Source organism: Aulonocara sp. 'chitande type north' Nkhata Bay, linkage group LG2 (assembly GCF_057382095.1).
Source record: "Aulonocara sp. 'chitande type north' Nkhata Bay isolate Kocher_YH1m ecotype deep benthic linkage group LG2, A_spYH_male_GT1.1, whole genome shotgun sequence".
Lineage (NCBI taxonomy): Eukaryota > Metazoa > Chordata > Actinopteri > Cichliformes > Cichlidae > Aulonocara > Aulonocara sp. 'chitande type north' Nkhata Bay.
In genome coordinates, this window is record NC_141345.1 from 25,827,370 (window position 1) to 25,842,219 (window position 14,850).

Here is a 14,850-nt window from a genome sequence, read left to right on the forward strand (position 1 = left end):
TTGGTAAGACTTTGGTATTATTATGGTTAACTAACTGTAAATATATAAACGTTTGGGCACAACCCCCACACACTAAACTATTATTTAAACTAAATAAAGAGATGGTGAAAGAAAACTGGAACAAAGGGGGAAAACACTCAAACGTGTAGCGTGGTCCTGCAGGTTCCTCCTTAATAAACGTGTACAATATTTATAGATGCTGTAGACAGAGTTTATTAACTTTGTTTTAACGTTACTATTATGTTATAAAAACAGTTTAGATAATGTTTACAAATCTGTTAATGTTTTGTGACATTATAATTTTTATTGTATAAAAATTAACTTAAAAGTACTTGACTATGACTTTACTAACTTATTAACCAAGGTATGATGAAGTATTACCTACATGTTTTTATTTGGCTTTGACTAAAATGAAAATTCAAAGTAAATGTAAAATATGTTGTCAACCCTGTTTGCAACATAGAAGATCCCAATATGAAACAGGTCATTATCTGACCTGACCCAGTTCCTGAACACGTCACACCTTGTGATGAAAGCCAAACAAAGGCTATTATTCCCCAGGAAGCTAAAACGGACTGGACTCGCTTCTCTGCCTCTTATGAACTTCTACAGAGTGACAACAGAAAGTGTCCCCTGTCTTAGTATGACGGTGTGCTTTTAATAGTGTCTTCTTTGTGCTTATATGCATGTGTGTGTGTGTATATATGTGTATATATATATACATAACAACAATAAAAAGGATTCTTCTTCTATTATAATGCATACATGTCACAAGTTAATATGGTCATACAGTGCAGCTCAGGATATTCTATCACCAAGTGGAAAGTTTCAGTGTGCCTTTAAAGTGTAGGTGGTAGTTAAAGTGTAGTTACTGGGAAATAAAAGATTATTCAATCATAAAAAGTAATAGCAGCCCATGTGTGGCTAAATAACCAATAATACCTATACATAGACAAATACTATATCAGCATAGACTGTTCACTGTACACTTGCATCTTTCTTTCCATATGTTTTTCTGCATTTCTGCTTCTATCATTTGTTGCACAAGTGATGTGTACTGTGTTTAACAGTTTAACAGTTACATGTCTGATTATCTTTATAATAACATCAACACTATTCAATAAAGAGTAACTTACATAACTTGCTTTCAGCTTTATCATTGCCTTTAACATCCAGGGTGAAATTAATGTTTTTCTCTCGGACTCCACCTGAATTAAAGACCTCAATGCTGTATTGACCTGAATCATTCCTCCTCACGTTTGTGATCTTGATTGTCCCATTCCTGATTAGAAACTGTAGTCTGTTGTTAAATTCTTTGTCTATTGTTATTGTTTCTTTCTTCAGATTGAACACAATTATATTCACGGTGGGAAGCATCTTCAAACATGTCACTTCACGGCCACTAGCATCAGTCATCACTTGGATATACACAGTTCCTTTAAGAAGAGGAGAGCATGGACATGTGTTCGTCCTGAGGTCACATGTGGTCTCATCGACTGGAATGAGAGCTGGAAAAAACATATTTAATAGAACATGAGGTGAAATTATTCACACTACAAATGTGAATGTTTGGCTTCTTTATGACGACAATCTTACCTTGAGTTCCTCCTGTTAGTAGCACAATAATAAAAAACTGTTCCATGCTCTTCATTCACCCACACTGTGGTTTCAATCTTTCAAAGATTCTAGAAAATTATGTACAAATCTGGATGTAAATCTGCTGCAAACCTGAGTCCTAACTGACAGGAAACAGTAAATGATATAGACAGGTTATTTTCACAACAGCAGGAAATAAACTGCATGTCTACGTGTTGTAGCGACCTGATTTCAAGAAATATTCATCAAATGCGAATAAACAATTTTCCCCTTGCTCTTGTAATTAAATACACAAAACTGAATCTAAACAATACACACTTTCAAATGTGTGTCAGGCACACACTATTTTTTCTTCACGTTTACTTTTGAGAAAAAACGTGCAACATCTGAAGTGATAAGTTAAGTTACAAATAGTCTAGAGGTTCCTGTGGTGAGAGCTTTATTGCATAACAGTCTTTACAGGATGTCCATGACAGATGTCATTTTATGTTTGGAGGTTTGCAGAGTTTGCTTTCTGAAATGAAGGGAGCGAACTGATGTAGAAAGAATAAAATGTAAGCAACCTGTGAAAAAGCAGCTTATTAAAAGGATGCAAATCATTAGCACAACATGAAACAGTGAGGCAATGCTGTCCAACAAACAAAGGAGCCTTTTATCTACCAAAAGAGGCTGAATTCAATATGAGAATTTCAGCTACACAACTCACAAGTATTTGGTAACAAGCACAGATAAAACTGTAAATTATATTTCCAGTGGTAAGTCACCTGTGGATAGAAAAACTGTGTAATAACAGAACAAGATTTGAAATGTCACTGTGAATATAGTAAAATAAATAAACATATAAATAAACACGGCATGATTCTGCAATGGAAGCAAACATTACAAATCTTCACTTTGTAATGTTTTCAGTAAGAACAAAGAGTGATGGTGAACATGAATAAAAAAAGAATCAAGAAAATCTGTGTTTCGTCAGGGAAAAGAAGGATGTAATTAGCTTACTTACATTTGAATGGATGCACATAGCAGCACAGGCTAAGAAAGTAACATGTAAGTGCTCAGCTGGAAGTGAGAAAAGTTCATCTGTGAAAAAAAAAAGACCCGTGTATGGGTACTTCCTGCATTACAGAACAGAGATGGAACTGTGTGTGTGGTCCAGGGCTTTTATAGACACTGAGGCTACGCTGACTTTTATTTTGCATACCTCTTCTTATTCTGCCCTAAAAATACAATCGACAGCTAGATCTATGAACACCAAGATGTATGAATGTACATGGGCATACCCAGCTGGGTGGGCATCTCATAGGTTTTTACTCTGCCAGAATGTAATGCCACAAAATAACCAGTTCAACATATATTGAGGATAAAATTTTGATTTACATTTTGTAGGAGTTTCAGTATTCTATTCCATTCTATGATATTCTTATATACAAACTTTAATAGGTTATTCATATGTTATTAAATAGAAACGGGCAGTTTTGCATTTTGCAGCGCTGTGTCCTGCTTATTACACAGAAACTACCACAGTTGTTTCCATGTAAGCACAAAATAAGCACAAAAACAATTGAACCTATTCCATACAGTCACTGTCATTATATTATGCTGCTATTCATACTGTCATTATATTAATGCTGCTTTCCTGTATATATTGTACATACTATTGTTTAAGTACTTACGATTGTTTTTTTGTACTTTTTATATTTTACATTTATATTTATTATTGAAACTTGCACCAAGGGACTGGCACTCTAATTTCATTGTACTCTGTACAATGACAATAAAGGCTATTCTATTCTTCTATTCTATGTAAAACTTTTTAAGTTTACTGAATTTTTTAGGTTTGCAAGTATCAGGCTTGTAATGTGCTCCTCTGTCTTATAGTAATTCCAATTTGGATTCAGGAGACAAGAGTCTATCTCTAATTTTAAAATTAGAGATAAAACTTTCCTTTTTGCTAAAACATATGGTGACCCTAAATTCCAGCGGCTCCCCACAGACAGCCTTTTTTACCTGCACAAATGCCACCTGGCACAGCCCTGTCCACTGGACCAGATCCAGAGCACCCTTTGGTTTTTAAAGCATATATGTGATGTAACAGTCTTTTGCATTTGATGTTTAGTTGAGCTGTATGTCCAGATTTTGCTCTTTTGCACCCTCTGGTGGTGAATTATGGAGGGTACAGTTGTTTGCAGTTTGGGTCTCCACCCAAATACTTTTTTGCCAGTGCAACTGGAGTCTGCATGCTGCAGCTCGTGGTTAGCTCCACACATAGAGAAAGTAATGTTCAAAGTTAGAGAAAGAGAAGAAATAAGTGAGAAAGAAGATGGAGAAGAAGTTAATAAGATCATAAAGGAATATTATCCCCTCCTGGATGTCAGCTCACGGGGTTTGTGTACTGTAAATGTTTTATTTTCTGTGATTAATGACTTTTGATTGATTGACACCAAGTACAAGAGTGCATTTTGATGTGATGATTTTTTTTGTTGTTTTCGTCGGTAAGTAGTGCTCACGGGTTTTATAACTCTACATCATAGGTGTCACACTCTGGCCATACCAAATTATTATTAGAGCTGGCCTACTGGTATTATACAGCTAATATATATATATTGTTTAGTATTAAGCTTTGCTTGTTCCATATTCAGTTTTTCAGCGAAACTTGTTTGAGTCCATAAGAAGAGATTCATTCTTAAATCTGGAGGAAGATTTTTTTTTTCAATAAATATTAATGTTAGCCCGCGACCTTGTTCCAGTTTTGAATTTTGGCCCACTGTGTATTTGAGTTTGACACCCCTGCTCTACATCATCCCTATGTCAGTCCTTGAGGTTGCTACATGTCATTTGATGTTTGAGCTAATGAATGGTAGGTCTGAAATCTCTATATTATCGCATGGTGCCTGTTCTACGTCTGGTCAGGGCTCATAAGAGGGTATGTTTTAACCATCCTGAGATGATTGTAGGCTGTTGGCTAAGAAGTAGTGTTGATATCAGATCTAGTCCTCCGTTATCCTCGGCCCTTTGTAGCATTTTAAAACTAATACGCTGGGGTTTATCTTTCCAAAGGAATTTAGAAATGAACAGTTCCAGAGTGCTAAACCAGTCTGGTGGTGGTTTACTTGGGATCATCGAAAATAAAAAATTGATTCTTGGCAAGACCATCATTTTTATTGTGGCAACCCTTCGATCCCATTAGTGATTTGAGCCTTCCATAATTCTTTTTCTATCCCAGTGCAATCTACAAATATAAATATTTAGGTATTAATGTCTCTACTAATCTTGCAGATTTAACTAACCTAATCCAAACAACATCCCACTTTTAAAGAAACTAGAAGGAGCAATTAATCAGAAGAACTGTAGATTTTAACCAGTTTGTCGAATAATCTGAAACTTTTGAGAAAGAGTTTATTAATGCATTTACCTCAGTGAGAGTGGTTTGTGAGTTTTGGAGAAAAAGCAACACATCATCCACATAAAGACTAATTTTATGTTCCACATCCTTGCATTTTATACCTTTAATCGCAATAGCCATCTGATGTGGTCTGAAGTGAAGTGTGGCCATCCCTGTCTCTGGAGACAGAAATTGTCGGATGTTTGGTCATTTGTCCTGACACATGCTGTTGGGAATTGTAGAATATTTTTACCAGTTTATGAAAGAGTTTCCAAAACCAAATTTGTGTAGAGTTGCAAATAAAAATTTCCAGTTAACTCTGTCAAACGCAAACATTAATAATCTATCAAATTAAGTACACTACGTGTATTTGATGAGTACATACCTTTTATGAAACCAGTTTTGTCAGGATATATTATTGGGGGGGTTATCTTCCCTAATCTTTTTGAGAGAGCTTTGCAGATTATTTTAAGGTCAACATTAATAAGGGATATTGGACAATAGCTGGTGGGTAATACAGGGTCTTTGCCTGGTTTTAGTAGGAGACTAATGTTGGCAGACACGTCTTGATGCATGCTCAATCATCCAGGTAAGTAAATCTCCAAACGTTGATTCTGTTCATCTGGACGTAGGGTAAAATTGGGGAAACCTGCTTGAGTGACGAAACGTTTCTCCCACCTAAAACGCTACGTCCAGATGAACAGAATCAACTTTTGGAGATAATGTTGGCAGAATTCATATTTGGTGGTAGTTTGCTATTTTCCTTGATTTCCTGCAACATTCTGTGGAATACTGGTGCCAGAATTGTCCCGAATTCTTTGTAGAATTCTGCTGGAAATCCATCTGAACCTGGAGTCTTATTATTGGGTATACTTCTCAGGGCTTCCTGGAGTTCACCAGATGTCAGCGGTGAATCCACTGCTGTTACTTGACTGTCTGGTCATTTCAGAAGGGCTACGTTGTCAAGAAACTAATCAGTTTCATTTTTTGGTGAATATAAAGTTTTGTAAAAATCCCTAAAAGTGTTGTTTATTCTTTCAGGGTCATATACTGTGCTCCCAGATAAGTCTTTAATGGCACCTATAGTTGTTGTTTCTTTCTTTATTTTTAACTGGTTAGCAATAAATTGACCAGATTTGTTACCATGTACAAAATTTTGCAAGTGAAGTCTTTGTACTAAGAATTTAATTTTTTTTCTATTAATAATTTCATTTAATTCTAGTTTTGGTTTATGTATTTTATTCAGTATTTCCTGTTCCTTGGAGGACACATAGTCATCTTCTTAAGATTTTTCTAATTCCTGAATATGTTTGTTTTCTATTTTCTTTTTATGTGATGAGAAAGAAATTATTTTACCTCTCATCAGAGCTTTCCCTGCTTCCCAGAGAACAGAGGCTGATGTTCCAGGCTGGTCATTACAGTCTAAATATAAAGCCCACTCTTTTTTTAAGTATTTACAGTTTTTCTCGATTGCTAAAACACATTTCCTGAAACTACGCCTCATATCCTCACAACAGTAAACACAAATCCATAACATCTCACTCAATTTCCCAAACATCCTATTTCCAGGTCAAAATGAAGCTCTACACCCAAAACTATTCACTCCTGCTGAAAAACCAAACTTTGCCCACAGACATCAAACACAAGCCCTCAAAAACACACACACTACAACAGAGTTTTGCACACTGGTACAATTAATTCAAAACAATAGTTCCAAAACAAATAGGTTGCTTATGGTTCTCCCCTTCAAAACCCTTGTCACATGATAAACACAAAAGACGCAACCAATGTATGTACAGTGGCACATTGTCATTCATGTACTATACAGTACAACACACACCAGAAACATTATCCCACCTCAGCATCTTGTCTTTGGTCTGGGTCAGGCCAGAGAATCTCATCCACATCACAGGCTATATTGGCCCCAGCCAGGCAGCGGGGGTAAAATCCTCTTGCATGCCTGATCCACCCCTGGCATGCATCTACTGATATGTCTAGGCAGGCCTCTTCCATGGCCTGAAGGAGGTGAACATGGACATAAGGTTCTCGGTCACTTTCCACCGCCATGCCGAAAATAACTCCTCTATCGAGTTTAGAAAGGGAGAGTATGCAGGTGTAACACTTCCAGCTCTTCAAGAATCACAGACGCTCAGAAGGGTTGGCTTTTCACAGTTTACTTCTGCAGAAGACATAAAACACATTCAACAGGTGTCTTCTGGTGGTACCGGCAATTGTAGCTCCCTCACAGTGCAAGCGCGCGCTGTCTTAACAGACTTACAATTAACTTTTTAATAAAGAAAAGGTGGAAAATAATAATTTCTCCCATTTTACAGTCTGTCATACTGAGCTTGTATACAAAAGAAATCTTATGACTAATAAAATACATTCCACAATCGTATAAAACAAAATAACAGGATAAACATAAATACCACCGACTAAACATTTCCCTCTAGTGGACAAATTAACAATAGCGCATTACATCTTCACTTGCTTGTGCTTTACAGACAAAATGGCTGTTAACAAGCTCACATACCTGCAGAAGACATAAAACACATTCAACAGGTGTCTTCTGGTGGTACCGGCAATTGTAGCTCCTACAATGTAAAGCAACATCACAAAAAGCACAGAAAAACGGTAAATCCAAACACATTTCCTGCTGTGCGCAGCAACCACTAGGGGGCTGACAAAGACTAACTGCCAAAGAGCATAAATACGGCAGAAACACTATTTAACAGCAACCCGCCTTTGTTTCAGTTACACAGAAACTTTCTAATATCAATATGAACCTATATACATCGACATATATAACTTATGTAACAACATTCACACCAGAAACCATAAAAATGCCAGAGCCTTTCATTACCGGACTTACCCTCACAGTGCAAGCGCGCGCTGTGAGGAGCGGAAGCCTTAGCAGCTTCTAAACGTTAGGGTGAGATCCGGTTTCTGGGTTTTCAAAATAAAATACAATTTAAAAAAAAAAGATAAAATTCACACTTAAAATGATAATTAAGAACAGGTAAGTGCATGTTTTTCATATGTATTATTAACTCTGTTACACTCACCCCCACTGAATTTTATCAAATTTGAGCCCCAGGTACCCACACTAGTATGCACCAATCAACCAGAGGTCAAAAATCACAAACACCAACTAAACGTATCCCTAAGGATGAAGTGGGGTGGGAGCAGCGCCAAACTCCCAACCCAGCAACTGGCAGCAGGGTGCCCAAAATACACCCTACTAATAACCCCTTACAAGGTGTGTACCATGGCTCAACAGAAAGAAAAAAAAATGTAGAGTACATAACAGCAAGTACAAATCCCATCATTCAGGTAGGCATATAAACAGAACATTTAGTTAGAGAAGGACGGGATCAAGGACTTACAAACTGACTTCACGTCAAACCTGTCACGAACCACGACTTGATTTGACATTGTCTGGATCAGTCTATTCACAGGTTTGACAAGTCGCCCAAGTCTGGTTCTGATCTGGGAACCATTCCCGGTTTGGCTATAGTCAACCATTGGGGACTGAGCAGCAATGGCAGGAGCAACTACATCCACCACTACGTCAGGTGTAGTAGAGCATACTTGTACACCCTCCCCACAGCTCGTAGCAATATTGACCTCCTGGGACGCCATGCTAGAACCGGTTTGGTCAAAGTTCACTTCAACAGACAAGGCCGATGCGGCTGGCAAGACTGAATCCACGCTTGAAACATCAGTAACATCTCCCTGAGACTGGCTGGACTCCGTCAACTGCGACACCCATGCAACTGTCCTCTCTCCAGGGTCCAGAGGTTCAGAGATAACCTCCAGGTCAGCTGTCCCACCCATGGCATTGGGTGAGCGGTTACCATGAGCACCAACACAGCTCACAGCAGGGGCATTCAAATCCCCCTCCCCAGACGCAGCCCCATCATCATCTTCAGGCGCCGTGTTTACATCCCACGTAGAGGAGACGTGATCCGAGGTTCCAGCATCATCCTCCAGGGGCAGGAAATTCGCCACCAACAGCAGATTCCGGTGGACCACTCTCTCTCGTCCGGAAACAGAATCACGGATCTTGAAAGTGTGAGTATCATGGTTCACATCGATCACGGTGTAGACCGTTGACTCCCACCGATCAGCAACCTTCTTCTTTCCCCTCTCTTTCTTGTTAGCAACCAGGACTCTGTCACCAACCTCAATCCTGGAACCCTTCACTCTCCTGTTATAGAGTTGCGAGTGACGACGCTTCTCCTGCGTAGCTCGGGTGCGTGCAATGACCATTGCTTCCTTCACATCTTCCCTGAGGGAAACCACATACCTGTCATAACAGGTAACAGCAGGATCGCTCAGGACAGAGCGGAACAGAATGTCAACAGGCAACCGGGGCGTGCGACCAAACATTAGGTAAAAGGGTGCGAATCCAGTTGTCTCATGTGCGGTGCAGTTGTACATGAACGTCAGAGTCTGTAGCCGACGTGGCCAGTCCACTTTCGAGTCTGGTGGTAGGGCACGAATCATTCCACCCAGAGTCCGGTTGAAGCGCTCCACACTGCCGTTCCCCATCGGGTGGTAAGGTGTCGTGTGTGTCTTCTTCACACCAGAGACTCTGAGGAGCTCACTTATCAATTGGCTCTCAAAATTAGCACCCTGGTCGCTGTGTATCCTTTCCGGAAACCCGAACACACAGAAGTACCTGTCCCAGAGAAGCCTTGCAACCTGTTTGGCCGACTGGTCCTTGCATGGGAAGGCCTGCGCCCAGCCAGTGAAGTGGTCTGTGATGACCAAGACGTCGACGGACTTGTTGTGTGAGGCCTCAGCCGACCAAAAGTCGATGCAGACCAACTCCAACGGTCTGGACGAGGACACGCTGACCAAAGGAGCACGTCCCTCCGGTTCGATAGTTTTACTGACTACACAGCGCTGGCATCCCCGTACATGGTCTCTCACATCACGCCCAAGGTTCAACCAGAAAAATCTCTTTCTAGCCAGGTCTAAACTCCTGAACTGGCCCTGGTGACCGGCATCATCATGGATTCCTCGGAGGACCTCAGCCTTCAACGAGTCAGGAACCACGAACTGCAGTCGTCTGTTACCTGATATCTGGTCTCTGGAAACTCTGTACAACACGCCGTTGTTGAGGACCAGCTTCTCCCAGTGGCTCAGGTATCTTTTAACAAGGATTAGGTCCCCTACCCGCTCTCTCCTCGAGGGTCTCCTGTGTCTCTCAACGTAGAAGACGACGCGGGAAAGCACTGCATCCTGCAGCTGTGCGTCCCTAAGTTCTCTCTCTGAATGGGCAGGTAAGGCCTCCAGACCGGGGGACACCATCTGTGGCAGGTGATGTAAAGCCTCTATTGCTCTCCCTCTTGGGCCGACATCCCACTCGACATGTGACTGCAAAACAGCTGTGACAGCATCTTCAGCCAGAACCAAGGGATGCAGACTCTGCATGCCTTGGGACATGATGGAAGCTCCACCACCGGATCCACCATTCACCTTGCAGTCGGTGGACCACCGAAACGCCCCCTGGATTGATGCATGTGAAACATCTTTTGCCTCATTAAGGAAGTCTGCATATCTCTCAGCCAGCAGTCTGTCACTTACATTATCCTTCACAAAAGGCAATCGGCTCAGGGCATCTGCCACAATGTTCTGACGGCCTGGGACATATTTAATGTCAAAGTCATAGCTTGCAAGTTTAGCCACCCAGCGTTGCTCACAACAGTCCAGCTTTGGCTTGGTTAAAATGTGGGTCAAGGGGTTGTTATCAGTCCAGACGGTGAACTTGTGACCTTTGAGCCAATGACTGAACTTGTCGCAGACCGACCACTTTAACGCCAGAAACTCCAACCTGTGTGCTGGATAGTTTCTTTGAGACTGAGACAGGGATTTGCTGGCAAAAGCAATCGGTCTGGGCTTGGTTCCACCGTCCTGGATTTGAGCCAACACTGCTCCAATGCCATCCAGTGATGCGTCTGTCGAAAGCAAGAAGGGGCGAGAGAAGTCTGGGTGAGCCAAAACGACTGTATTTAACATCAAGCTCTTGAGCTTCTCAAAAGCCTCCTCTTCTCTGGATGTCCAATCCGAAGCACTCAACTTCCTGCATGGCCGCCTCACCTTAGTTGTTCCCTTGCCCTTCTTCACAGCACCTCTCAGGAGCTCAAACAGAGGTCTGGCAACAGCAGAGTACATGGGGACAAAGTGTTGGTAGTAATTAATCATCCCCAAAAATGATCTGACCTTTCGTTGGGAAGGAGTCACTCCATCAGTGTCCATGAGGTCCACGCTCCTCATGTTTGCGATAACTTCGACTTTGGATGGGTCTGTTGATACCCCATTTTGATCGATGATGTGACCGAGGAACTTCACGGATTTCCTCAGGAAGAAGCACTTTCTGGGGGCCAGCTTCAAGTTATGCCCGCGCAGCCTCTCAAACACCATTTCCAGGCGCTGCAAGGCAGTGTCCTCGTCTGGAGCAAACACCAGGAGATCGTCCAGGTAACACAACAGGCTCAAATAATTCTGGTCACCAAAGATGCTGGTCATCATGCGCATGAAGCTTGCAGGGCTGTTGCACAGACCCTGCGGCAGCCGATTATACTCATATAGACCCATGGGCGTGGTGAAGGCAGAATATTTCCTATCATCTTCATGCAGCGTCATGTTGTAGAAGCCAGATGTCAAGTCCATGGTACTGAACAGGCTGTTTCCCCCCAAAGCAGCCAGACAATCTGCTTGATGTGGAAGAGGATGGGCATCCTTCAGGGTTCTCTTGTTGAGCCACCGGAAATCGTTGCAAATGCGTAGATCGCCATTCTTCTTCCACACGAGCACCAATGGTGATGCATACTCACTGGTCGATTTCCTGATGATATCCCTCTCCTCCATCTCAGTCAACACTTGTCTCAGCTTCTGGTACTGGCTTGGGGGCACACGCCTGTAGGGAAGTCTGAAAGGTCTGTTATCTGAGAGGCGGATGCGATGCACAAAGTTTTTGGCTTCCCCACAGTCGAGATGATGGCGGGAAAAGACATCCTCGTACTGCAAAACCAGGTCAGCCATCCTCTCTTTACACTGTCCCGATGTCTCACAGGACTCTATGTCAACATCACCAAGCCCAACAAGTTTGAGTTTCTCCGTCATGGAGGTGGGCGTGACTTGTGGCGACATGGCCGACTGATGGCTGCTAGCCAGAGTTGTCTCCTGGAGCGCTGAAGCATCAAAGTCCTCGAGCGCCACACAGGAGTACACATCTGCTAGTTTGGCGTTACGTCGCAGATGTACAGGCTGCTCAGACATATTGATCAGTTTCAATGGGACCCATCTATCACCCCACAAGGGAGTAACCAATCTAGCAACCAAAATCCCTCTGGGTGCTGAGCGGGATGACGAGGGCTCTGTCATCACTGTACTGCCAGGGGAGACATTGATGTTCTTTGGTAGTTTTCCCCATACCAGATATTCGCGACCCGGTTCAAGGGACACAGCTGAGTTACACCTAACCGTGCCCACTTTGTCCGGGACGTCCGAATCTTTCCATGGGGTCAAACCAGAAAGCATAGACAGAAAGTTTTCAGTCTCAAGGTTGGTCTTAGAGCAATTACTGAAGACCGTGTTCCAGTAGGGCTCACAACGTTTAGACTGGTGTAATATGTGCTTAATGACGTTCGTCCCCAGTATCAGGTCATCAAGCTGCCCTTGAACCACCAGGATGGGAACTATCATTCTGCAGCCATACACCTCCATCTCCACATTGAGGGCATACTTAGGCTTCACACGTAGTCCTCCACACCCAACAAGGGTCACATCCACTTTGATAACATCTTGATCAGATATCAGTCCAGACTCACGCAGAGTCACCTCGGCTGCTTCATTCATGCTGCAGGCCATGGATCCACTGTCCAGCATACCACCCATTTTCAAAAGCCCACCGAAAGTGACGGGAGTGTAGAAAAGACTGTCACTATTGCCGACTTTGTGAACGTTTTGGAAGATAACTTCAGAATCTTTGCATTTTTGTCTTGCCTCCTCATACACTGACTCCGCATCACAGGTATCAGCAGTTTGGGAGTTTCCTGTAAGACCTGCACTGCCTCCCACCGAATACAGGTCGGTTAGTTTCCCTCCGGCTGGACCTGGGTAGACGTACTAGCCGGGCAAGACAACCGAACATGGCCAGGAGCAAAGCATGAAAAGCACAGTTTGTCAGATAGGCAGTGTGATACTGTGGTATGTCTTGGATCACTGCAGACTTTGCAGGCATCCTCCCTCCTCCGTCTATTTCGCGAGAACTGATTAAACGCCCCTCTCCTTGGTGTCTGAGTGTTGTGGTGCTGCATTCTCTCCATCATGGCCTGAAACATATCCACCATCTGACCCATGAGCCTTTCCTCTGACTGTTGAAGATTTTGACTCACCGCAGTCGAAGGGGAGAAACTCAGACTTCCGACGAGGGGATCTCGTGTTGCAGTGGTGGAGGGGAACGAGTCCACTAACCCCTGAAAACCTGAGGATGGGGGCGAGAAGCTTCGGGAGCGTCCCTCCGGCACAGCAGCTGCAGGTGAGGCGTTCGGGTGTACGGTGGTGATCGTAGAATTATAGCCCTTCAACTGTGCAGCGCCGCTGGCTCTACCATTAGCACTCACCTCCCTTTGATAATCATCAATCCTTTGTTGTACGTCTCGAGCAGTCCACTCATGGACAGGCTTGCACTTGAAGACATAAGACAACTCGGGGTCAGGACAATGTTTCACAAACATACATGCTACTTCATGAGTTAAAGGGGTCGCTGTCTGCCCCTGTCTGCGTAGCCCCTCTATGGCTAGTTCAGCAGCCTTGTTCAGTCTTATCCAATAATCTACCGGGTTTTCACCCCTGGTAGGGAGCGTTGCATAAAAGTCAGCAAGAGGGAGGCACGATGAAGAATCACTGAAGTAATGGCGAAGGACACCAAAGACCAGATCAGGTTTCTGTTTGACATCAAGACCTGGGTCACTACGAAGAGCCACTCTGACCACATCTCTGGCCTTCCCCATTAAGTGGCTAATAATTTCGTCAGCCTGGCCATGAATGGGGACCTCTTGCTTCCACAGGTAGGTTGTTGCCATGTCAATCCAGTCCTGAACAGAACATCTGTCTGTGCCATCACCCCTAAAAATTTGAAGCTCCCTATTGGGCTTAACATGGACAGTTACATGTGGTACATCTCGAGCGGTACTGTTACATTGCTCAGTTTGAGTCTTAGAGTCACCAATCAGGTTCACAACGCCAGCTGACAACAGTTTAGTAACAATGGATTCACCAATCTGGGCTCCTATTTGCTCAACCATGTCAGTAAAACTGTGTACAGTATCACTGTCTCTAATTGGAGTGGAAACCTGGGGCATATCACCCACACCCCTACCGATGGGAATAAAACTCGGGCTTTGGCCTAGCCCAGTGTCACTGCTCACAGGACCAAACTGTGTGACATTACTGGCGTCAACTGCATGAACTAGTCCGGCACCTCTACCCTTAGGTAGTACTGGAGTGACAAATTTATCCATCGTCAAATCACACACTTAAGATAATAACTGCATGTGCACTCCGTTAGGGAGAGAAAAACAAACAAACCCAGAGATAAAAATAAGAAAAATAACAGTATAACAGTAGCAAAACGAGGGAAAAATAAATAAATTATAATAATAATGTCCAAATAATTTGAGTGTATAACCACACGTTGTATATCAAAACACAGACACTTTCACCCTTGTCTTATTTCAGTCACACCCCTCACCTTTTTGTTTGTTTTTTTTTTTTGGGGGGGGGGGGGGGGGGGGGGGTTTCGCTTGTTTGGGTTTTTCTTTTGTCTAAACTCACTTGGTTACAACAACCCACATTCA

The 14,850-nt window shown here is 42.7% G+C and overlaps 1 protein-coding gene across 3 annotated transcripts in view; it reads right to left on the minus strand.

Moving 5' to 3' along the window:
* The window catches only part of LOC147337958 (hemicentin-2-like), a 34,964-nt gene that overhangs the window by 15,714 nt on the left and 4,400 nt on the right, over positions 1 to 14,850 (minus strand). The window contains exons 1-2 of one of the 3 annotated variants that reach the window (XM_086313113.1): positions 1,597 to 1,651; positions 1,146 to 1,508 (exon numbers count right to left, since the gene is read on the minus strand). The exons of 1 other annotated variant lie outside the window; for it this stretch is intronic. In XM_086313113.1, coding sequence (XP_086169239.1) covers positions 1,146 to 1,508; positions 1,597 to 1,651 — 418 coding nt within the window. Of the gene's footprint in view, positions 1 to 1,136; positions 1,509 to 1,596; positions 1,652 to 14,850 lie in introns of those variants that run through there. One more of the 3 variants, XM_086313121.1, reaches the window with a different exon arrangement.